Source organism: Danio aesculapii, chromosome 5 (assembly GCF_903798145.1).
Source record: "Danio aesculapii chromosome 5, fDanAes4.1, whole genome shotgun sequence".
Classification (NCBI taxonomy): domain Eukaryota; kingdom Metazoa; phylum Chordata; class Actinopteri; order Cypriniformes; family Danionidae; genus Danio; species Danio aesculapii.
The window spans coordinates 70,441,073-70,468,290 of NC_079439.1; the positions used below are offsets into that span (position 1 = coordinate 70,441,073).

At 36.9% G+C, this 27,218-nt stretch overlaps 1 protein-coding gene across 1 annotated transcript in view; it reads left to right on the forward strand.

Moving 5' to 3' along the window:
- The window catches only part of ank1a (ankyrin 1, erythrocytic a), a 316,581-nt gene that overhangs the window by 209,376 nt on the left and 79,987 nt on the right, over nt 1-27,218 (forward strand). The window contains exons 24-31 of the mRNA XM_056457171.1: nt 3,961-4,060; nt 6,113-6,191; nt 7,915-8,027; nt 9,748-9,972; nt 11,808-11,962; nt 14,259-14,470; nt 20,673-20,877; nt 25,613-25,709. Of these exons, the coding sequence (XP_056313146.1) occupies nt 3,961-4,060; nt 6,113-6,191; nt 7,915-8,027; nt 9,748-9,972; nt 11,808-11,962; nt 14,259-14,470; nt 20,673-20,877; nt 25,613-25,709 (1,186 nt within the window). The remainder of the gene's footprint in view (nt 1-3,960; nt 4,061-6,112; nt 6,192-7,914; nt 8,028-9,747; nt 9,973-11,807; nt 11,963-14,258; nt 14,471-20,672; nt 20,878-25,612; nt 25,710-27,218) is intronic.

A 27,218-nucleotide genomic window follows, 5' to 3' on the forward strand; every position in this document is an offset into this window, starting at 1 on the left:
AAAGACTCTTAAACTCACAAATGAGCCGTAAACCAAAAATACATTTAAAAACCTTTATATTTACTGTGTTTTTGATTAAATAAATGTAGTTTTTAGTGAACTTAATAGAATCCATCAAAAGCATTAACATGAATAATTATTGCTTACATTGTTATTTACATTAAATTGTGAAGCAACATGGATAAGACACACAGAGAACCTAATTTATATTTGTTTTGCTTACCCCATTTGATAATTTATTAATGTTTATTTACATGTTTATTATTATTATTATTATTATTATTTAAAATATGTATTTAATTTTTTACATTTATTTATTTATTTATTTTTGTTTATTTATTTATTTCTATTTCTTTATTTATTTATCTATCTTCTCTTATTTATTGGTCTGGTTTATTCATGTGATCTACTTAATGATCATATGGCACCGTTAGCTTAGTTGAGTGTGCCGACCCCTTCCACTTACTTCATTCTTACCCCGTTGTAAAAATACAAGTCTAATCAAACAAGCAAGCTGCAAAACCAAAAATGTCACCTACTCAAACATGACCTCATTTGGCAAACAGTATTAGCTGCCACACCACTTCTTGTACAGCCATTAATAGTCATGTCACATAAAATCAGCCTTTATAATATTGACAGCAGTTTGTTTCAGCTCTTGTAGTTACAGATATTAAAGGTGTGTTTTTTGATGTCCTGAAAATATTTCTCATGCATCCAAACTCTCACCTGGCTGCTGCGTGTAAACCAATTGCTAACATTTCATTTTCATTGTGTGCTGTATACTTTGCTATATTCATATTACTACACACACACACACACACACACATATATATATATACATGCAAAGATTTATAGGCACTTCATATTTTAATATCAACTTTTAACTACCACTGAAGCCTGCTCAACCTTATTATTTTAAATTGTTTTTAAACAAAGGTTTGTTGATTAAGTGAAAAAAATGACATTTTCTGCTCGACTAATTATATTTGTTTGCAAGAGCACTTCCCAAGAGACAGGCTCGTAAAAGGACCTTAATAGACACAATTAAAATGATTAAAACTTTTTACTTATGATTGTGCAGTTAGCTGTGTGAAATCACAAGAGGCGGTGTGTTTTGAAGGTCATGTCTCTAATTTTTAGTTAATAATAAAAAACACACACGCATAGTTTAACAGCTATCCTTATGGGGACTTCCCATAGGTGTAATTAGATTTCTACTGTACAGACTATATATTCTATACCCCGACTTCTAAACTAAACCCTCACAGGAACATTTTACATTTTCAAAATACTTCATTCTGTGTGATTTACGAGCCGTTTTTCTCATGGGAACAAAAAATAAATAAAAATGAATTCAAATTTAAATTTACCTGTATTGCTATACCTGTGGGGACATTTGGTCCTCGTAATGTAAGGAGTACAAGGCGCACACACACAATAGTTTCTCATTAACTGGCTTTGATATGTTGTGGTGCTGAATGTCCATCACAGATCTCTCCATTTTTTCATTCTCACTCGCCATTCAGTTTTGGGGAAGTTATTTAAAAAGTAATTAGTGAATACTAATTACTTTTTTACATTGTAATGAAAGAGATTTGAGCAGTAATCACGTTACAGGAGTTCATTATTAAAGAATCTTTCCTAGATTGGCACTGGCAATGCAAAGATTGAGCAAATTGTCCTTTAATTTATTTAAAGACAAATAAACAATATAATAATGATAATAATAATAATAATAATAATAATAATAATAATAATAATGATAATAATAATAATAATAATAATAATAATAATAATAATAATAATAATAATAATAATATTGTTATTATTTTTATGTTATTTTGCACAAACATTTAAGTACAAATGTGAATATTTTCACCATTTGTTTCAATGTGATGCTAGTGATAATACAAAAGTATTTGTGACGGGATTACTGACAAATATTACCGCACTTCACAACAGCAAATAATCATCCACTTTCGGTAAACCAATCTTCCCTTTCAAAATATTATTGTGAGAGTACCATGGTACAGAAAAATGGTGCAATTACCACTGTACATATAATTATATCATAGACCTGAACAAGCATGTGCATAGGTAGGGCTCAAGCACATGCCCCTCAAATGAATGAACGTACCCCTGAACTGAATGATTACCATAGACATACAGAAATCTAATATATGAACAAATATAAAACAGTTTAGCTAATCTATCTATCTATCTATCTATCTATCTATCTATCTATCTATCTATCTATCTATCTATCTATCTATCTATCTATCTATCTATCTATCTATCTATCTATCTATCTATCTATCTATCTATCTGATTCCAAACACAATCCAAACAATTGGGAATTTGTCAACAATATTTTGCCTAAATTTCCCAAATGCGATCACAACTTCATTAACACCACCATTTAGAGGTCTATACATATATGTTTTTGCAAATATACACTCACTGGCCATTTCATTAGGTACACTTGTCCAACTGCTTGTTCACACAAATTATTAATCAGCTATTCACATGGCAGCAACTCAATGCATTTGGGCATGTAGACATGGTCAAGACGATCTGCTGCAGTTCAAACCGAGCATCAGAATGGGTAAGAAAGGGGATTTAAGTGACTTTGAAGGTGGCATGGTTGTTGGTGCCAGACGGGCTGCTCTGAGTATTTCAGAAACTGCTGATCTACTGGGATTTTCACGCACAACCATCTCTAGGGTTTACAGAGAATGGTCTGAAAAAGAGAAAATATCCAGTGAGCGGCAATTTTGTGGGCGCAAATGCCTTGTTGATGTCAGAGGAGAATGGCCAGACTGGTTCCAGCTGATAGAAAGGCAACAGCAACTCAAATATCCACTCGTTACAACCGAGGTCTGCAGAAGAGCATCTCTGAACACACAACACGTCCAACCTTGAGGCAGATGGGCTACAGCAGCAGAAGACCACACTGGGTGCCACTCCTGTCAGCTAAGAACAGGAAACTGAGGCTGCAATTCACACAGGCTCACCAAAACTGAACAATAGAAGATTGGAGAAACGTTGCCTGGTCTGATGAGTCTGATTTTTGTTGAGACATTCGGATGGTCTGGTCAGAATTTGGCATCAACACCATAAAAGCATGGATCCATCCTGCCTTGTATCAACAGTTCAGGCTGGTGCTGGTGGTGTAATGGTGTGGGGGATGTTTTCTTGGCACACTTTGGGCACATTAGTACCAATTAAGCCTCATGTCAACGCCACAACCTACCTGAGTATTGCTGCTGACCATGTCCATCCCTTTATGACCACAGTGTACCCATCTTCTGATGGCTACTTCCAGCAGGATAACACACCATGCCATAAAGCCTGAATCATCTCAAACTGGTTTCTTGAACATGACAATGAGTTCACTGTACTCAAATGGCCTCCACAGTCAGCAGAGCTCAATCCAATAGAGCATCTTTGGGATGTGGTGGAATGGGAGGTTCGGATCATGGATGTGCAGCCGACAAATCTGCAGCAACTGTGTGATGCCATCATGTCAATATGGAGCAAAATCTCTGAGGAATATTTCCAGTTCCTTGTTCAATCTATGCCACAAAGGATTAAGGCAGTTCTAAAGGCAAAGGGGGTCCAACCTTGTATTAGTGTAATTAGGTGTACCTAATAAAGTGGCCGGTGAGTGTATGTTGCAGATATATGACGTATATATTTTATATATGTTAAATCCGAACATAAACGTTATATATGTAATTTGCAAATGTCAGATTTCTATTTGTTCATGTTTACATAACACTACAGCACTGCTAAAGAACACTGGTGGTAATACCATGGTACTTCTGTGTCATATTACCCTCACTCAGCAGCTCTCCATCAACATCCTCTCAGTCCTCCAGCATGCATTTCCATCAGTAACTCTTCTTCTTCTCTTCTTTTTCTCTTCCTTTTCTCTTGTCATCCTCCCTGCGGCAGGCGAGGAGCTGCTGGGAAACGAGGGCGCCAGGTATTTGATGAAGATGGAGGACATAAAGGACCATGATGAGGATTTCCTTTCCCCCAAGAAAGTTCTAGAGTACGAGGGAGAGTTGGAGTAAATGACACTGAAGATGATTCGGATATTTACAGTAACAAACAAGAGACAAATGGTTAAAGTAGACGGCAGCTAAATTCATAACTATGTCTGAATATGTCAAAGATGGAGAGCTGAAACCGAGGAAAGGAAACTCAGTTATGATGGGAGACCATATGATGAAAAATACTGTAGTCATTTATTGTATATACTGATGTTTTTGAACCATGCTATAGATATTTACTTGAATTAATCTGTTGTGATAATTCAATTCAATTCAGTATTTGATTGAATTAATTGAGCTTTATTTGCATCACTCGCACAGTCTTGCCAAAGCATTGTCCATTACGTGAATAATAAACAAACTATTATATAATATATTTTTTCAAAATCAAGCATAGCTCTGTAAAATAATTATGTAAACAAGTAGATGCGTACTTATAGCAAAATTAAATAAATAAATAAGTAAATAAATATTTAAGATTTTTTTTTAATAAAAGTAATAATTATTAATACTATTATTTTCTGACGTATTTACTATTATAATTATTTATTATAATGTATTTATTGTTATATTTATTATTTTAATTATTATAAGTGTTATTATATTAGTAATAATAGTAGTTATTATAGTAATAATGATAATAAGTAATGATTAATACTATTATTTTCTAACGTATATTATTAAAATTATTTATTATAATGTATTCATTGTTATTATAATTATTATTATTATAAGTAATATTAGTATTATTATTATAAGAGTGATAATTGTAGTAGTTATAGTAATAATGATAATAAATAATTAATAATACTTTTATTTTCTAATGTATTAATATAATTATTCCTTATAATGTATTTATTATTATTGTTTATTATTATAAGTATTATTATAATAGTGATAATAATAATAATTATGGTGACGCAGTGGGGCTGTAGGTAGTGCTGTCGACTCACAGCAAGAAGGTCGCTGGTTTGAGCCTCAGCTGGGTCAGTTGGCGTGTACTCCCCGCGTTGACGTGGGTTTCCTCCAGGAGCTCCAGTTTCCCCCACAGTCCAAAGACATGTGGTAGAGGTGAATTGGATAGGCTAAATTGTCCATAGTGTATGTGTGTGAATGAGTGTGTATGGATGTTTCCCAGAGATGGGTTGCGCCTGGAAGGGTATCCGCTGCGTAAAACATATGCTGGATAAGTTGGCGGTTCATTCCACTGTGGCGACCCCAGATTAATGAAAGGACTAAGCCGAAAAGAAAATGAACGAATGAATGAATGATTGAATTATAATTATGGTAATAATGATAATAAATAATTATTGACAGTGGTATTTTCTAATGTATTTACTATTATAATTATTTATTATAATGTATTTTTTATTATAATTTTTATTAGTGTTATTATAATAGTGATAATAGTTATTATAGTAGTAATGATGATAATAAATGATTATTAATACTATTATTTTCTAATGTATTTATTATTATAATTATATATTATAATGTATTTATTATTATTATATTTATTTTAAGTATTATTAATATTATTATAATAGTGATAATAGTAATTATAGTAATAATGATAATAAATAATTATTAATACTATAATTTTCTAATTATTTATAATAATGCATTTAGCATTATATTTATTATTATAATTATAAAAATAAGTATTGTTATTATAAATAATTAGAATAATAAATAGATTAGAAAGTAATAGCATTATTAGTAAATTAATTAAACTTAATTCTATCGTCGTCATGTTAACACAACAACAATAGTAATATACAAATGACCCAACACTGTAGTTTTCCACAACTATAAAGTATTTTGCTGAAATACACCACAGTTTACTGTAGTAAAAACTAAAGTATACTACAGTATTTATAGTATGCTGTAGCGTAAGAGTTGAAAATACAAAATAAAATACAATACACTTACATACTACTATAGTATGGTTCAAAAACACTATAGTATTTACTATAAATTACTATGGTATTTTTTTCATGTCGCTTTCTGATTTCTTTGAGTCAGGCTTATTTTTCTGACTTGTTTTTTAGGAATCATTCTCCTGCTATCCCGAGAATCCCATGTGTGTCTCCTGAGACTGTCATGCTGAAAGAGCATGAGATGGAGCAGGTAAACACGATTATTTCAAGCTTACAGCATACTGTAGCTCTCGCTTTATGTTTGGTGACCAAACTCTTATTTTATTGAATATAACAGCTTGATAAAATTGAGAAATAGATAAAAAATATTCTTTTTTAAAATGGGATGTAGTCATTTTTGCTGAGCACTGTATATTTGATGACAAAATTATCAGAATATTATTTAAATATTTCCTAAGTGCTAAGAGATTTTTTTTCAACACATTTTAAAACATAATAGTTTTAAAAACTAATGGTAGATAAAGGTGGATTTTTCTGATCATCTTTTGAGCTGCATCCCAATCATGACAAAAACTGCAGAAGACCTACTGGAACCCACATGGATTCAAGATTCTCACAGAAGTCAGTCAAGTTTGGTGAAGAAAAAGTGATGGTTTGGGGTTACATTCAGTATGGCGTGCGAGAGATCTGCAGAGTGGATGGCAACATCAACAGCCTGAGGTATCAAGACATTTGTGCTGCCCATTACATTACAAACCACAGGAGAGGGCAAATTCTCCAGCAGGATAGCGCTCCTTCTCATACTTCAGCCTCCACATCAAAGCTCCTGAAAGCAAAGAATGTCAAGGAGCTCCAGGATTGGCCAGCCCAGCCACCAGACATGAACATTATTGAGCATGTCTGGGGTAAGATGAAAGAGGCATTGAAGATGAATTCAAAGAATCTTGATGAACTCTGGGAGTCCTGCAAGAACGCTTTCTTTGCCATTCCTGATGACTTTATTAATCAGTAATTTGAGTCATTGCAGAGATGTATGGATGCAGTCCTCCAAGCTCATGATGAAGTCAGACACAATATTCATTCTGTTTCCACTGCAGCATGACCACATATTCTATATTTGTCTAAGCAAAGTCAGACCTTACTGTCCTAATTAAATCATTCAAAATCAATGCATGATCATATTTTATTTTGATAAAATCAGCGTAATCTAGAGGCCTTTGCCTTTCATATAAGCCACTTCTGATGCCAAATGAAAGTTATTATTTGTTGTTCATCAAACTTGGATAGGCGACAAGACTTTTGTCAGGTAGTGTAAGTTAGATAAATTAGGTAAATAATTTAAATTATTAATTATTAAATAATTTTATAATTATTTTTGGATTTATATACTTTTTATCCAGCCAAACTATAATAAATTAAGCTTTCCCAAGAAGCTTAGTATAATAGAAAACACTGTGAAAATTGCTCCATCAAACATTCATTCGTTCTCTTTTCGGCTTAGCCCCTTTATTAATCTGGGGTCGCCACAGCGGAAAGAACAGCCAACTTATCAAGCATATGTTTTACGCAGCAGATGCCCTTCCAGCTGCAACCCATCACTGGGAAACACCCATACACTGGACTTGTGGGGGAAACCGGAGCACCCGGAGGACACCCACGCGAATGCGGGGAGAACATGCAAACTCCACACAGAAATGCCTGTGTCCAAACTGATCCAGTCGAGGCTCAAATCAGCAACCCTCTGGCTGTGAGGCGACAGCACTACCTGCTGCGCCACCGCATCGCCCCGCTCCATCAAACAGCACTTGGGAAATATTTTAAAGAAGGCTAATTATTTTGCCTTCAGCTATATATAGTAATAATTGCTTTTATGTATTGTTTAATATATTTGACATCATATATTGTAACTGTAAAAATGTTAGTACAGTATTTATACATTAGTGTCATTTTCTCAATGTGTTCATGTACAGCAGCACACTCCACTTCCATTGCCCAAAGAGTACGACGAGGATTCTCTCATTCCCAGCAGTCCTGCAACAGAGACTTCAGACAACGTCAGTCCGGTGGCCAGTCCAATCCACACTGGGTGAGCCTACTGACCATACCTGTGTATCTCTGACATTTCAGATTACTTAAAACGTCTTTAAATTACTCACCCTCATGTCGTTCCAGTCCCCTAAGACCTTTTGAATTTGTTAATATGAGACAAATTAAGATATTTTAGTTTCCTAATCCTCCATAGACATCAAGGTTTCCGACTCATTATAAAAAACATCATAGAGCTACCAAGAACAACATTGGCTCATTCTGAAAACGTAGCCCTATATACGTTTCTGGAGATCGCGAATTATGTAGCCAGAGCTACGTATGGCTATGTATTTAAAATGAATGATACGGGGTGATATGACGCCGTTCCTTTTCGCGCTTACCAGCTGACATCTTACCTCTTTATGGACGCTTTACCGCTGTTACCAGTTTGTCCAGTAGCTCGCCGTGTACGTCAGCGGACTTAAGAAGCAGAGAAAAGATGACCACGACAACGGTGTTTGAGTCTGATGAAGAACGGTTCCAGAATGCGGGTAAGATAAAAACAGAAGCCAAAAAATAAAATAAACAAGTAAATAACAGGGTGAGAATGTGGTAAAAATCAGGTGAGGGCTTTTCTTTTTCTGCATTGCTTTTTAAAATTGTTTAGGGAAATGGGTGGGCGGGTCAATCTCTGCTTTTTAAAATACTATTGGTTGGGTTTAGGGGAGGAGGAGGGTGGATAAGTCAATTAGTCATTCAGTCAGTCAGTCAACAGCTGCCTCTGGTGGATTTACAGATGAACAGCAGGCGCGAATGGCACTCGCGAGAGAAATTTGAGATCTGAAAAAGTGTACACAGCGGCCTCTGGTGGATTCGCGAATACAAAATCTGCAAAAAAAAACGTAGCTCCTGGGACATATTTGGCGCTCTCCGGAAATGTATATAGAGATTCGGAATGAGCCTGGGTTGACCGTAATAAAACCCCATATCTATAATACACAACACATATTAGGCCACGTCACAACTTTCACTTAACCAGCAAAGTTAGGTTAATTAGGCAAATAATATTGACCTTAGCAGTTAAAAGTGTTTTAATCTCAGATTTCACCTAAAATCATCTTAATTTGTATTCTGAAAATGAATGTATTAATTAATTAATTTGTATTTTGGATATTATAAATTCTTAGGGGATTATAACAACATGACGGTGAGTAATTAATAGCATCATAAAATTTTTTATGTGAACTAACCCTTTAAATGCTTAAAATTGATGTTCTCTGGATGTTTAAAGGGGACCTATTATGCAAACATCACTTTTATAAGGGGTTTAAACACAGTTGTGTGGGAGCAGTGTGTGGATATAACCAGCTCCTAATGATATAAATTTCTTAATTTTATTGTTTATAATCACACTTGATAAAAGCAGTCTGCAGAAACACTTTGATTGACATTCTCCCTTTGTACGCGTCATCAGAGGGGGAAAGCCCCGCCCATTAGTAACCATCTCTCCCTCATTAGCATAGAACATCAGTTTTGTTTCTTAATCTCTCACTATGCTGACACACAGGCATTTGTAGCTCCGCCCTCTTTTAAAAAGAGCACAATCTCATTTGAATTTAAAGCGACAGTCACCAAAATGCCACAATTAGGACCAAAGAGTCAGATTCAAAGAGTTATAAAACATTATCTGTGTGGTATTTTGAGCTGAAACTTCACACACAACACTCTAGGCACATCAGAGACTTATTCTCCATCCTAACATCTTGATGTTTGTGCAGTTTCCTGGTGAGCTTCATGGTGGACGCCCGCGGCGGCTCGATGCGCGGCAGCAGACACAACGGCCTGCGCGTCATCATTCCTCCTCGAACCTGCGCGGCTCCCACACGCATCACCTGCCGGCTGGTGAAACCCCAGAAGCTGCCCACACCGCCGCCGTTAGTGGAGGGAGAGGGTCTCGCCAGCCGCATCATCTCCCTCGGCCCCGCCAGCATGCAATTCTTAGGGTAAGCAAAACACCCCTCATAGAAAAACAAGGCTTTTACTATATTGACTTTATTCTTGATGCCAAAATTAGTAGCCCACCTGTGAATTTCTTTTTTAAATATTTCCTAAATGATGTTTAACAGAGCAAGGAATTTTTCACAGTATTTCCTATAATTTTTTTCTTCTGGAGAAAGTCTTATTTGTTTTATTTCGGCTAGAATAAAAGCAGTTTTAAATTTTTTTTAAACCATTTTAAAATCAATATTATTAGCCCCCTTAAAGGGCACATAGTTTACCTCTTTTTTATGATTAATTATTAATATTATGGTTGTTCTGAGTGTGCCAGTTTAGGTTCAGTTTAAAACACAATTCAGATTTTTTTATTATAATGTGTTAAAAAGTGTCATGTTGGGGGCGTGTCCACAGCTCGCTGATTTAAGGGTGTGTTGCTTCACATACTAGTTTCGGCTTCCCGCCCAACGTAACAAGGGGGCGGGGCCATGAGCTCACCCGCTCTGCGTTTGCAACAGAGTCAGACAGACAGACTCAGAGGAGCAGGAGTGTGAGGTTCACCATTCAGTCGTACATATACGACTCGGACACAGACCAAGCTGAGAGTACAAAATCATATGTGTCTTTGTACAGTTTTACAGCAAACTGTGTGCTAGTTTTAAGTGCTGAGCTTGTACACAGAAACTAATAACCACGCACACTGAATTAACTTTGACTGAGGCACCGGATGCGCCGCTCGAAGCCACGACATGGCACACCAGACACTCTCTGTGGCGCACCAGAAACATGAAGTGTCCCAAATCGTCGCGCCACGCATTTTTGAATTCTAAACATAGGTTTCTGCAGCGGTCCGCGGCGCCCAGCCATCGACTTGAGTGTACCCTGATAGAAACCGATGTTTAGAATTCTAAAACGCATGCTAGTTAAGATCACAGGGAGCTTCTGGGAACTCGAGAAATGCAAACGGCTGAAGTATAAGGTAGACTCAATGAGAAGTACACATGTTTGCAAACCTACCTAAAGATACAACCAATAATTCCGATTAGAGCGATCATGTGGAGAATATTGATCTTGTGTTGAGCCCAATGAGCCTTGCATCTAAAAATAGAGCTAGGGTGTTCCTTTAGTGATATCGCTTCGACTCACGCTGAAAATGGTGGACGTGAATCAACAAACTGAGGATATGATGACGCGCCTGTCAATCAATATTGGTGGGCGGGGGGACCGCTCTCCTACCTAAAGTTGCGGTCGGTTTGAAAACCGCTCCAATTGGTCCACTGTTTTTTATGTTGTTAAATTGAAAAAAACGCACTGGGTGTGCTTATATCACCCCAATATGACGCTCTATACACCATACATGCACATATGTCTGTCCAAACAGCTTGAAAAGTAGATTTTTTACCATAAGTGCCCCTTAAACAATATTTTATTTCGAATGTCAACAGAACCAGTGTTAGTTTTGACAGAAAATTTTGATTTAGTTTTAGCCGTAGTCTTTTGACTAAAATTCCATTTTAGTTTTAGTCATATTTTAGTCTTGTGAATCATTTTAATTTAAGTCAACTAAATTTCATAAGATTGTAGTCAACTTAATATACTCTAGATTTAGTTAACTAAAATATTTTTGGTTTAATTTAAGTGTAATTTAATTAAATGTTATATACATTTATTTATACTAAATATTCTAACTTAAGATGAGCTGAAAATGTCTTATTAAAATTTGGTATATACTTTTTTTAATTGAAGACCAAAAATTAGATATGCATAGTTTATTTATATAATAATATGTAAAATAAACATTTATTAAAGCAAACTAACACTTCAACCCTTATATCTGCTGAAGGCCTGTGATTGTGGAGATTCCTCATTTTGCGGCTCTCGGTCGGGGAGATCGGGAACTCGTGGTCTTAAGGAGTGAGAACGGATCCGTCTGGAAGGAGCACCGTAACCGATACGGAGATGAAGTGCTGGAGACCATCCTCAACGGCATGGATGAAGGTATGCTGTATTTATATATTTAAAAATCAGTAAAGAATGTCAAATGTTTGTTTCTAGAAATTACAGTGTATTTGGTGGATGTCTTAAATTTCTGTACATAATATATAATGTACAATTCAAGTCTGAATTATTAGCCCCCCTGTATATTTTTTTCCCAATATCCCCAATTTTCGACATATTTCTCAGCATATTAGTTTTAATAACTCATTTCTAGGGTTGGGTATCGTTTGGGGTTATTTCGATACCGGTGCTAAATTGATACTTTTAAAACGGTACCGGTGCCAAAGCGGTGCCTGAACCGATACTTTTAGCCACAAAATTATTTGACAAAAAAAAATTCTAATTATTATAATTGAACAATATAAATATTTATTTATAATAAGTTTAAAGTGAACATCAGTTCCTATTTTATATATTTGAATTGCATTAATATATTTCTTTTGATCATTTGTTTGTTAGCATGAATGCAAGATTTGCATTATGCTATTAACATTACATTAGCTTACTACTAACCTGTGGAAAGGCTGTCATCAAAATCAGGGAGCACATTTTTTCTGGCTTTGGGGCTTGTGACGACTTTTACATGGACATCAGTGATCTAATGATTTGCCTTAATCTGAATAAGACAATAATATGATTCAGGTGTTTACATGAGTTGCTTTTTGAATGTTACGTTCCCAGTAACATGATTCCCAGTAACATGTAATAGCACATAGATCCATTAACATCATTGTGTCACTAGCCTATAAATGTTTCCTCCTCAGTTTGTGTCTGTGGTCCTTTAAGATAATCAAAAATCACTGTTTATAGGGTCGACTCTTGATCAGAGTATTGTCTTAATCATATTAAAATCAGAGCATTGGTGTCCATGTATATACTCACTGAAAGTGCCAGATGATGTCACAAGCTGTCAAAGACAGTCCATTCCTCACCTTTAAGTTGATTCCATGAGACCTCACATGTTATAAGTTTGACGTGTTTCCCCCCTTACACGCAACTTTTGTAACGCATCTGCTGCATGTTGGCGTGTCAGAATCCTTGCTTGTAAAATATAGCCATACTTTAGAATGTTCAGTTTAAGCGAATTAGATGAATGCGATCATGTGTGTTGATGAAGGGAGTCACGCACCGCATGCGCCGTACTGCATGCTTTGTCTTCCATAAGCCACAAGAGCACATGCCTGACATCCGTATCTCTCAAAGCTGTTTAGAAATAAACATTTAGTCGGCGCAATAGCCTAGTGGTTAGCCCGCTGACATATGGTGCAGCAGCACTTCAGGGCGTCCCGAGTTCGAATCCCCGCTCAAGGACATTCCCCATCCCTACCCCCTCTCTCTCTCCCACTTCACTTCCTGTCTGAAATACTGTCCTATCCACTTAATAAAGACAAAAAGGCCAAAAATAAATCTTAAAAAAAGAAATAAATATTAAGAGATGGTGTGACTTTGATGCCTTAAGAGTGTCACATACCGGATGCGCCGCTGAGCCACGGCACGGCTAGGACATGACAGTTGATAGTATCACATAGCAGATTCGCACATTCGCATCTTATTTAAAATAAACTATTCAGATGGCGCTTTGTGGCGCGGCAAAAATATGAACAGTATCCTGAGTCGTGGTTGGGCGCCACGGACAGCTGCCGAATTGCGAATTCGAAAATGCATGGAGCGGCGCTTCTGGTGTGCGACCTGCTTTACGTTCTTGTCGCAGCAACATTGGCACCGGAATTAGGCACCGAAATTCATATGCTGATTCGGTCTGGTGCATACCGGTTTCAAAGGTACCCAACCCTACTCATTTCTAATAACTGATTTCTTTTCTCCTTGCCATGATGACAATAAATAATATTTGACTAGATATGTTTAAGATACTAGAACTCAGCTTAAAGTGACATTTAAAGGCTTAACTAGGTTAATTAGGGTAAAGTTAGTGTAATTAGGCAAGTCATTGTATAACAGTGGTTTGTTCTGTAGACTATCGAATAACAAAATGCTTAAAGGGGCTAATATTATTGACCTTAAAAAAATTAAAACTGCTTTCATTCTAGCCGAAATAAAACAAATAAGACTTTCTCCAGAAGAAAAAATATTATCAGACATACTGTGAAAAATTCCTTGCTCTGTTAAACATCATTTGGGAAATATTTGAAAAATGACACAAAATGGAGGGAGAATAATTCCAACTAATGTATGTGTTTAAGCATCTGCTAAATAAACACATGTAAATGAGTAAATGTACAGTAATGCGTACAGCCTGTGTAGCTTTCATTGTTTATCACGTATGTTTTGATGTCAGATCTGGAGAGTCAGGAGGAGCTCGGCAAGAAGCGTATCAGACGGATCATCTCCACCGACTTCCCGCTGTACTTTGCTGTGGTGTCTCGTATCCAGCAGGAGAACGATCTGATTGGCCCAGAAGGAGGTTTTCTGACCAGTAAACTGGTGCCGATGGTCCAGGCCACCTTTCCAGAGACGGCCGTCACCAAACGCGTGCGTCTGGGACTGCAGGTGAGATGGGAGGATGATGATGAGGAGGAAGCGCATGGCATGGAAAACGGAGGAAGCTTTTCTCCTGCCTATTATCGTAATGACAGCTTTTAGGGGAGGTTTTTTGGTGTATGTTCGAGTGTGTACTTGTTCATGTGGTTTACGAGGACACAAAATTGTATAGTGACATGGGTATGACCTAGTTGTACTCTGTTAAGTTGGTTAGTGGCAAATTTTGGATGGGAAAAGACCCTGTTAATTTGAATAACCCTGTTTTTTGAATTACAGGGACATGCCATGTGTCCTCTTAATTCCAAATGCTTAAGAATCATACTTAACAGGAAGTTTTCACATTTTAAATTTGCTACAGGTTTCTTGTGAGGGTTGGGTTTAGGGGTACGGCCATATCCTAAGTGATTTTTACTGCATAAAATACATTACGCCCATTAACAGTCCTCGTAAACAATATATACAAGCATCACTAGCTCATTGGGAAAATGTGCCCTGGGCTACATTTTGAGAACTGAGAATTATGTGCTCACGGGTACATATGTCTGCATTTTTAGTGTAAAAACGAATGCTATGGGGCGGTACTTACCTCCATATGGATGGCTTTTTCATCTTTCATTGTGACTGGTTTGCTCAGTAGCTCACAGTAAATGGTGTCAGACTTGGGGTTTGAGAAATGGGGTTCGAGTCAGAAAACCAGGAAACGCAACTGCATGGTAGAATTGAGGATGCTGAGATGGCCACTGCGCCCTCTGGTGGATTTACGAGAAATGGCACGTATAAGGAAACGTGCCCTAATATTGTATTTGAGATTGACAAAAATTGTACACAGCGCCCTCTAGTGGATTTGTGAAACCAAAAACTGCAAGAAGACGTAGCCCCAAGGATTTCTCGGTTCTCAAAAATGTAGCCCAGGGCACATATTCCTAATGAGGCTGGGCTGTATACAAGTGTGTGCATGTGTGTGTGTGAGTTCCCGTTTGGTCATCAAGTATGAGCAAACGCCTCATCTTTCATCTCTCAGAATGAAATAATGTCTTGGGCTCGTTGAATGTGAATGAATGTCATTTTGCAAGTTGCTCAGTGTTTGAGCTTGACGAAGGAGAAATGAATGGGGAATTATGGAATAATAGTGCATGGTGTGTTTCTGTTTTCTGCTTCAATTAAAAAAAAGTTTATTACAGATCAAAATACACAGATATATATTTAGAGATGAGATGATAATGAATGGATTGTTTACTATGGAAGGTTTTGTTTGAGGAACTCGTATGTTGATGAGGGTAAAAGGTGATCTGTTTTGATGAGGACCATATTTCTGTATCATTGAGAATATTTTAAGCACCTTATATAAAACTTTCTTCGAGTTACTGTACACACATTTTAAAACTATTTATGTAGTTGTTTTAGAACTTTATTAGCTACACAAAATATATTTAAATGCAGTTTTATATTTTACATTTCTACAGAAGCTAGAATTTATAAGGAAATCTTTGTTCAGGACTCATGCATGTTTTTATTTAGTTTTTTGCTCTGCAAGTGTAACAACCAGCTCATACCAAAGCTGATCTGACTTATTTTAACCCATTATTTGTTTAATCATTGCTATCATTTGTTGTATTACTGTTTTGTTTTTCAATTTTCCTTGGTTTTTGTGTTTCTACGTTGTGAGCAGTGACCTAATTATCATCTAAACGTACTGACAAATCTGATCAGTTCTCAATGTGCTGTATTATAAACAATACATTTGTTTGGAAGCCGGAAAGATGTGTTAAAGTGGTGCAAAATGCAGATTTTGCCACAATAACACACAGAACTGTTTTTCACACTTTCACTCAGCTTATAAAAAGGGTTTTCCTAATTATTCCTGGAAGATTTCCTACATACCTTTCAGGAAACAGACTAACATTGAGCTGGAGATTTGAACCTGAATGAAATATACTCTAAACTAATATGCAATATGAATATGTTGAATCTGACATCATATTTAACACTTTAATCATCAATAAAGTGCATCTTCATTGATAATTCATTGTAAATAAATTAGCATACAGATTATAATAAACCCCACACTCCAAGATCTTTTGAAGCTTTACAACTATACAGGGTCGAATTGTTGTGTTCGTGTCTTCATTTTTGATTCAATATATGTAACACTTTTTCCTTTAATAAATAAGACTGTTTTACAAGCTAAATGTGGTGTCTTGGATTGCATTTGCACTAGTTAGAGAGTACATTAAGATCTTTTCTGTCTATTCTTTTCCCTGATTTCGCTCATAAATATGAACACATTTCCCATATTTCCGTCCATTCATTTCTAAATGTACAGTGGTGGTCCAAATTATTAGAACACAGCCATTTTGAAGAGGTTTGAGTTGAATTGTTCTTTACTATACCCATAAAACAGATTAAATAGCTACAAAATCATCATTATGCTGTGTTAAGCATAGAATAGCCTGTAAAAAGTGAGTAAACCCATTGCCCTAAAAATAACAAGTTGATTTCACTTAAATGTAAGTATTTCTGTGGTAACTTAGATCTGTTAAGTTCACTTAACTTAATTTTATAATTATGCACATACTTTTTCAGCAAATCGCTTTTTCACAGTGTAAAGCCATCATAAGCACATTGTAAAAAGTTGACTCAACTTAAAATGTAGGGCAAATTTAAAAAGCAGAGCTTTTTGAGTTGAATTGACTCAACTTAATTCAAGTCAAGAGCAGTACTTGGGTTTAAAGTTGAGTCAACTTTACCATTTTACCAACCTTGCAATTTTAAGTTGTCAAATTTTTAATTATGAGGTAATTTACCTTTCAAAATAAAAACAAGCAAGTTCAGTTTCACACAATCATGTTCCTTCACTAAAGAAGCCAAATTACTTATGATCATGCTTTATTTTAATGTATTATTGATGCTATTAACAACCATTAACTAAGACTTTTAGCTCAATAAACCACTAATTAGCTGTTTATTAATAGTTGTTAAGGTTATAGTTGGGATTAGTTATTTGGAAGGATTATGGATGTAGAATAAGATCTTTATAAGTGCTAATAAACAGTTAATATGTTAACAATTGGCAGATAATAAGCCAAGAGGTTTAGTGTACTTAAACTAAAGTATTACTCAAATGACTTTACATAAGCGTTGAATTTTTCAGGAAATATGCTGCTATTATGCCAGTAAATGTGCTGCTGCAAAAGGTGGACAAACTAAATATTGTTAATGTTAGAAATGAATAAAAACAGTACAACATCTGATATTAATTGTGCTCAGAATAACAATCTGCATGTTTCATGAACATAGACCCTTTTCACACTTACGGGTTTCTCAGCAGCGGAAGTCGTCATAGTTGGGAAAACTTACGAGCGCAGTGAACGGTAGAGTACAGCAAATATTTTTTTACAGTCTTATTTGCTCAAATAATAAAAGTAAAACTCCACAATGATGTTTTAAAGACTTTCAGAAAAAGGAAAAAATTGTGTGAGACTGATGACGGCAGCCGGAGAAGAGAATAACGTCAAATTTGCTGTCCTGTCCCATAGAGGCTGCATTAGACACACCTCACAACAAGCGGTGATTTGTTTTTTGTAGTTCGAAGCAAAGATGATATAATACATACAGAAATGAATATAAATGTTCATACGTTTCTTAAAAAAATAAAAATATTAAAAACTTTAAAGGATTTAAGATGCTGATGACCGTTAAACGTGCCATAACAAGCTTGTGAAAAGGGTCCATTGTGAAATCAATTCATATTTTGGAGCCAAAAAACAAAATAAAAAACAAGTAACACTTTACTCGAAGGGGGTGTTCATAAGACTGCCATAACACCTTTATAATCATGACATAACTCATAAATATTCAGGAAATATACATGCTTGTGTCATTAGGTGTCATTCACTCAGTTATGTCATTTTGAATGCAAATATGACATTGTTTGAGATGTCTTTGTTATGACGAATTGACAATCCAAGAACAACATAACTTGTCATAAATCTGTCATAAACATGATTATCATGAAACCACTATAATTGTGTCATGAATATTTTCTGATCAGATTTTTCAGTGGAACAAACTATATTTGTCATCCAAAGGACTCAGCAAGTGTCAGTACTCTGAAAAATAATTTTATAACCATGTCCTATTTATATTCATAATATTATATTATTATCATATAGTATTTATTGAAATTTACAGACATTTTAGTGACAAATTCAGTTTGTAACACTGTAGTTATATTAATGATATTAATAACACTTTAAAGTTCATGACACAATTCTTGACATTCATGTTTATGACAGATTTATGACAAGTTATGTTATCATGATAATGTCAAATTGCCATGACAGACAGGTTATGATATATTTATGTCATGTTATTGTCATAACAAAGACATCTCAAACAATGTCACCTTTACATTAAAAAATGACAATACTGAGTGAATGACACTTAATGACATGCATAATACTTCATGCATATTCATGAATCATAATTATAAAGGTGTCTTATGAACACCCCTTTCGAGTACAGTTACAGCTTTTTAACAGTTACCATATGCATGAATAAAATCTCATATTCATGTTGCAGTATTCCTGATTATAAAGGTGTCATGACAGTCTTATGAACACCGCATTGAATTAAGTGTTACCAGCTTTTTAACAGTGATCATATGTATGCATAAAAATCTCATATTGATGATGCATGATTGTAAAGCTGTCATGACAGTCTTATGAACACTGCTTTCGAGTTGTGTTACCAGCTTTTTTACAGTTATCATATGCATGCATACAATCTCATATTCATGGTTATAAAGCTGTCATGACAGTCTTATGAACACTGCTTTCAAGTAAAGTGTTACCAGCTTTTTTACAGTTGTCATATGCATAAATATTGATGATTCATGATTATAAAGCTGTCATGACAGTCTTATGAACACTGCTTTCGAGTAAAGTATTACCAGCTTTTTGACATTTATCATATGCATACATAAAATCTCATATTAATGGTTATAGAGCTGTCATGACAGTCTTATGAACACTGCTTTCAAGTAAAGTGTTACCAGCTTTTTAACAATTATCATATGCATGCATACAATCTCATATTCATGGTTATAAAGCTGTCATGACAGTCTTATGAACACCGCTTTTGATTAAAGTATTACCGGCTTTGTAGCAGTTATCATATGCAAACATATTGCTGATTCATGATTATAAAGGTGTCATGACAGTCTTATGAACACCGCTTTCGAGTAAAGTATTACCAGCTTTTTAACAGTTATCATATGCATACATATTGATGATTCATGATTATGAAGGTGTCATGACAGTCTTATGAACACCGCTTTTGAGTAAAGTGTTACCAGCTTTTTAACAGTTATCATATGCATGCCTAAAGTCTTATATTCAATGTTATGAAGGTGTCATGACAGTCTTATGAACACCGCTTTTGAGTAAAGTGTTACCAGCTTTTTAACAGTTATCATATGCATGCCTAAAGTCTTATATTCAATGTTATAAAGGTGTAATGACAGTCTTATGAACACCGCTTTTGAGTTGTGTTACCAGCTTTTTTACAGTTATCATATGCATGCATAAAATCTCATATTCATGGTTATAAAGCTGTCATGACAGTCTTATAAACACAGCTTTCGAGTAAAGTGTTACCAGCTTTTTGACAGTTATCATATGCATACATATTGATGATTCATGATTATAAGGTGTCATGACAGTCTTATGAACACCGCTTTCAAGTAAAGTATTACCAGCTTTTTAACAGTTATTATATGCATACATAAAATCTCATATTCATGGTTATAAAGGTGTCATGACAGTCTTATGAACACCGATTTCGAGTAAATTATTACCAGCTTTTTAACAGTTATTATATGCATACATAAAATCTCATATTCATGGTTATAAAGGTGTCATGGCAGTCTTATAATCACCGCTTTCGAGTAAAGTATTACCAGCTTTTTAACAGTCATCATATGCATGCATACAATCTCATAATCTTGATTATAAAGGCATCACGACAGTCTTATAAACACTGCCTTTAAGTAAAAAGCTCAGTATTTTCAGATATGTGAGGTGTTCTGGTTATTTTGGCCACTACTGCACCATTCAATAATAATGTCCGAGTCTCATTCCTGCTCATTTCTGCTCTTCCTCCTGTTGGTGTTTCTGTTCTGGTGTCTCCTACTCCTCATTCTCGTCTTCAGGCTCAGCCGGTGCCTGATGAGCTGGTGGCCAAGCTGTTGGGGAACCAGGCCACGTTCAGTCCTGTGGTGACGGTGGAGCCTCGGCGCCGGAAGTTTCACCGCCCCATCGGCCTGAAGATCCCACTGCCGCCTTCATGGAGAGAGAGCCCGCGGGACGCCGGAGAGGGAGACACCACAAGCCTACGCCTGCTCTGCAGCGTCATTGGTACACACATATATACATATACAGATGAAGTCAGAATTATCAGCACCCCTGTTTATTTTTTTCCCCAATTTCTGTTTAACAGAGAGAATATTTTTTTCAACACATCTAAGCATAATAGTTTTAATAACTCATTTCTAATAACTGATTTATTTTATCTTCGCCATGATGACAGTAAATAATATTTAACTAGATATTTTTCAAGACACTTCTATACAGCTTAAAGTGACATTTAAAGGCTTATCTAGGTTAATTAGGTTAACTAGGCAGGTTAGGGTAATTGACCCTTCACTAAGCTCCGCCCTCCTTAGTTACTGTTGCTACGCCTGTCAAGCTTTCGTTTCGTTTTACAATGTGTATGCGCCGGTGTCAGACATTGCCAGGGATATAATGTCATTTTTGGCTAACAGGTGAGATATCTGAAAAACCCAGACCAAAAGGACTGCGGTATACATTACAGGGGTATATTCACGACATAATAGGCAACCGATTAGAGAATATTTCAATCAAAATTGAAGCTAGGTTAGCCTAGCCGCCTCATACGCTAACCATTCTACAGCTTAGTTCATGCACAGCAGGAGAGGTGACATTTAAAAATAATCTAATAATAACAAATTAAACCTTGATTTCTCTATTTTTAGCCTGATATATTAATGATGTGCAATGAAATATAGCGCTACTAACCAATGAGCTACTTGTCATTTAACAATGATAAACCATGGTTCACACCAAAACTCAGACAGCTTCGTCAGGCCAAAGAGGATGCTTACAGGAGTGGTGACAGGATCCTGTACAATCGGGCCAGGAACACATTGACAAAGGAGATTGGTGTGGCTAAGAAAAGCTATGCCAAAAAGCTGCAAAACCAGTTTTCAGCTAACGACCCTGCATCAGTGTGGAGAGGCTTAAAAGATTTCACTAATTACAAGACACCGTCCCCCAGTATCGACAGCAATAAACATATTGCAAACGAGCTGAATATGTTCTACTGTAGGTTTGACACCTATGACCAGACACCTCACACCCGCCCGGACCATCTCCCTACACAGCCATCAATACCACATCAACACAGCCCGGACCATCTCCCTACACAGCCATCAACACCACATCAACACAGCCCGGACCATCGCCCTACACAGCCATCAACACCTCCAGCCATCTTCCTCTCCCCCCCCTGCTCTTCAGATCAGTGAGGAAAATGTGCGTCAGATCTTCAGTAAACAGAAGAGAAGGAAAGCACCAGGGCCAGATGGTGTCTCACCAGCCTGTCTGAGAACCTGCGCTGACCAGCTGGCTCCCATTTTCTCACATATCTTCAATAGATCACTGGAACAGCGCAAAGTTCCATCCTGCTTTAAGCGCTCCACCATCATCCCAATCCCAAAGAAGCCAAAGATCACAGGACTCAATGACTACAGACCTGTGGCCTTAACATCTGTGGCCATGAAGTCATTCGAAAGACTGGTGCTAGCATATCTGAAGGACATCACTGGACCCCTGCTGGACCCCCTGCAGTTCGCCTATAGAGCAAACCGGTCTGTGGATGATGCAGTCAACATGGGACTGCATTATACCCTACAACATCTGGACAAACCAGGGAACTACGCAAGGATTCTGTTTGTGGACTTCAGTTCTGCCTTTAACACCATCGTCCCATCACTGCTTGAGTACAAACTGGCCCAGCTCTCTGTTCCTAGCTCTGTCTGTCAATGGATCACCAGCTTTCTGACAGATAGACAGCAGCTAGTCAGAATGGGCAAAATCACATCCGACAGCCGCACCATCAGCACTGGTGCCCCCCAGGGATGTGTTCTTTCTCCACTGCTCTTCTCCTTGTACACCAACGACTGCACTGCAAAAGACCCCTCCATCAAACTCATTAAGTTTGCAGACGACACTACTGTTATCGGCCTCATCCAGAACGGTGACGAGTCTGCATACAGACAGGAGGTGGAGCGGCTGGCGTTATGGTGCAGATACAACAACCTGGAGCTGAACACGCTCAAAACAGTGGAGATGATAGTGGACTTCAGGAGAAACCCCCCTGCACTCCCCCCACTCACCATCATGAACAGCACTGTGGCTGCAGTAGAGTCATTCAGGTTCCTGGGCACCACCATCTCTCAGGATCTGAAGTGGGACACTCATATAGACTCTATTGTGAAGAAAGCCCAGCAGAGACTGTACTTCCTTCGTCAGCTGAGGAAGTTCAACCTGCCACAGGAGCTGCTCGTACAGTTCTACTCAGCTGTCATCCAATCCATCCTCTGCACTTCAATCACCGTCTGGTTCGGCTCAGCTGCCAAAACTGACCTCCGTAGACTACAGCGAATAGTCCGGACTGCTGAACGAATCACTGGCACTACCCTTCCTACACTTCAAGAACTGTACTCTTCCAGAGTGAGTAAAAGGGCTCGCAAAATCACTCTGGACGCCTCACACCCAGCACACTACCTGTTCGAACTGTTACCGTCTGGTCGGCGCTTCAGAGCACCAAGCACAAAAACAGCCAGACACAGGAAAAGTTTCTTTCCTCAGGCTGTCTACCTCATGAACAGTTAAATATTCCCCTACTGTGCAATAAATATGTGCAATACTTTCTCATACGCACTTGTACACAGCACCTTATATCAATATACAATGCAATACTTTCTACATTCGCACTTGTACACAGCACCTTATAACCTGTATATTTATAACAATCTGTACATACAACTCAACATCCAGGTTTCTTCACTAACCGCATCTGTTTAATGTTCATCATTTCTTATTATTATTATTTTATTTTTTCAGATTATTTTGTGTTGTCACATGTCACTTTATGTACACTGGAAGCTTCTGTAGCCAAAACAAATTCCTTGTGTGTGGGAAGCACACTTGGCAATAAAACCGATTCTGATGAGGAAACACGCATGGACAGAGCTTTTCATAGAAAGAACAGCCAGAAAGGGGAAATTGGTGGATTTGTGCCGAATATTAGCATCATTGACCCATAACAATGTACAGTAAGTCACCTATTACTGTCAGTATGTTTGTGTGCTCTTTATAAATGAATGAAAAACAGCTGCAGGTAAAGTATATTGATCAGTTTGTGATCATATCTCTGTTTTGTTCTGTTGATTTGTAATTTCAAATATTCGTAGCTTGAAATAGATGAAATATGAAGTTCAGTAAAGTTAGCAACAGATTCGCAGATTCGTATTTTGCGGGTCAATAACTCATCAGGACCTATTCGCTATTAGTATGACTAAGTTACCTTATTCTTTGTCGACCAGCGGGCGCAGCCATTTAAATCTTTTTGGCTCGAGACTTCCGGTCTCATTCACTTCCATTCATTTGTAGACCTTAAAAACTGTTTGTTACGCTGCTTGATGTTGCAAACTGATATTTTCTTATTATATTATTCTACTTGGTCTGTATAGTAATGCAAACATTTGTTTGTAGAGCAAGTAGTTTGACCGTTTTCTGCCGTTTATTACTCCTAGTCATTTCTCCCATAGGGGACCTAATCACAAGTTCTAAAACAATCGCGAAAACAGGCGCACTTCCGCATTTTAGAATAAGGTCAATAGCGGAGGCTTAAACGGAGCAGTGCTCATGATATCGAGCGAAAAAAAGGAAAAGACAGCTGTGAAACTTAACCTGCTTTGTGTTTTTTGTAGGAAACTCAGTTTAGATCTGTTAAGGGTAAGAGGTGTGTGAGTTATTGCCGTCGGTCTATCACTGAATGTGTCAGGAATATCAAAACAAAACCAACGTAACTCCGCTCCTTTAGCGCCCCTCACACAGCTTGATCCACGCTGGCATTTCTCCTCATGGGTTTTAGGTTTTGAAAAATGAAAAAATTCCATCACCCTGCCCAAACTTTAAGGATACCGGGTGTCAGATTTGCACAGTCCATAAGCACAACGCTTTGGTCTGTTTCCCTCGCTCGAAAGCTTGACAGAGCCCCTGCGCGTAGCTACGGTTGCTAAGCCACAATTGGTGGGTGGGTGTGTGGCTTAGCAAAGTGTCAATTAGGCAAGTTATTGTATAACGATGGTTTGTTCTGTAGATTAAAAAAATATATAGCTTAAAGGGGCCAATAATATTGAACTTATAATGGCTTTTAAAAAATTAAAAACTGCTTTTATTCTAGCCGAAATGAAACAAATAAGACTTTCTCCAGAAGAAAAAAGATTATCAGACATACTGTGAAAATTAAGGGCGACACAGTGGCGCAATAGGTAGTGCTGTCGCCTCACAGCAAGAAAGTTGCTGCTTCGAGCCTCGGCTGGGTCAGTTGCCATTTCTGTGTGGAGTTTGCGTGTTCTTCCTGCGTTCGTGTGAGTTTCCTCCAGGTGCTCCGGTTTCCCCCACAGTCCAAAGACATGTACAGGTGAATTGCGTAGGCTAAATTGTCCTAAATTGTCCGTAGTGTATGTGTGTGAATAAGTGTGTATGGATGTTTCCCAGAGATGGGTTGCAGCTGGAAGGGCATCCACTGCATAAAACATATGCTGGATAAGTTGGCGGTTCATTATGGACTAAGCATCATGGACTAAGCCGAAAAGAAAATGAATGAATGAATGATTCTGATACTTAAACATCATTTGGGAAATATTTAAAAAATGAAAACAATTTCAAAGGGGGGCTAATAATTCTGACTTCAACTGTATATACACATACATATATATATACATACATATATAAACACACACACACACACACTAAATATTTACTGTATTTACTTTTTTAGGTGGCACAGCTCCTGCCCAGTGGGAAGATATAACTGGCACCACCAAACTGGTATATTCCAATGACTGTGCCAGTTTCACCACTAATGTCTCTGCCCGGTGAGTCCCATAACATGTTGGTTACATCTCAGTATATCAATTTATGACCTTTCCACAGGACCGGATTTAGTTATATGGGTGCTCTAAACAATTCCAGCCATGCGTACCTAATATGCACAATGCCTTAATATGGACCTTATGGATTTTTATCCTTTTTACTTCTGTTTATTTCTTATATCAGTTAGTCATATTTTACATTTCTTTTTCTTAAAATGAAAAAAAAAACTAAAAATAATAATTAAATAATTTCGTCGTGACGGACAAATTTGAACGAATGTAATAATTACATTACAATGTGAGAAAAAGAAACATTTTGTTAGACACTAAAGGGATCGCACACAGGATGCGCCACTCAGCAACGCGACGCTCCACGCAGCGCTATCGATTTTAGAAATCTAAACGTAGATTTCTATCATGGTATGGTCCGCGGTGCCAAGCTATGACTCAGGACACTGTTCATATTTCAATAGTTTCATTTTAAATAACATGCGAATGTGCATGTCCGGTGTACGTTCCTTCCAACTGTCATGTGTGCGTCACAGCACAGTGCTGAGTGGCGCATCTGGTGTGCGACCTGCTTAACTATACATTATATATACTGAAAAAAATGCAAAAAAAACTACTAATTCGTCTTTTGGATGAGACGTTAAACCGAGACCCTGTTTCTATGTGGTCGCTAAAAATCCCATGGCATTTCTCGTAACAAACAGGGGTGTAGCCTCGGTGTCCTGGCTAAATTACCTCCATTGGCCCTTACCCATCATGGCCTCCCAATCATTCCCATCCCTTGAGTTGGCTCTATCACTGCCTCCACCAATAGCTGGTGTGTGGTGAGCACACTGGTGCCGTTGTCCTGTGGCTGCTGTCGCATAATCCAAGTGGAGGCTGCACACTGGTGGTGGTGTGGAAAGACATGTGAAGACCAGTGGTGTTGTCCTGTAAAAAAACATGGTGTACTATTACACCCGACCCAAATTTTAAATAAAAGTAGGCAAAGAAATGACGAAAGACAATGTTTCTTTGATTCATTAGCTATATATATCTCTCTCTCTCTCTATATATATATATATATATATATATATATATATATATATATATATATATATATATATATATATATATATATATATATATATATATAAATATATTTATTTATTTATTTTTTTTACTTCAGTTACCTGAAACTATTAGCTTCCACGAAAGGAAAAACAAATACTATGTCAATGTTGTCAATGGTTACAGGTTTCCAGCTTTCTTCAAAAGATCTTTTTTTGTGTTCAACAGAAGGGAAAAAAGACAAACCGGTTTGGAACAAGTAAAGGTTGAGTAAATTATGAAAACATTTTGGGAGAACTATCCATTTAAAAGATGTAAACAAATTTGTTCGTTTTAAAGGGAGATGCTAATAGTCTAATCCTATTTAATGGTTTATGTTTAGCTATGTTAGCTATCAGTTTTCATATCAAAATTAAAGGAGACTGAGGCGACCTTTTAGTAGTGTACAGTTGA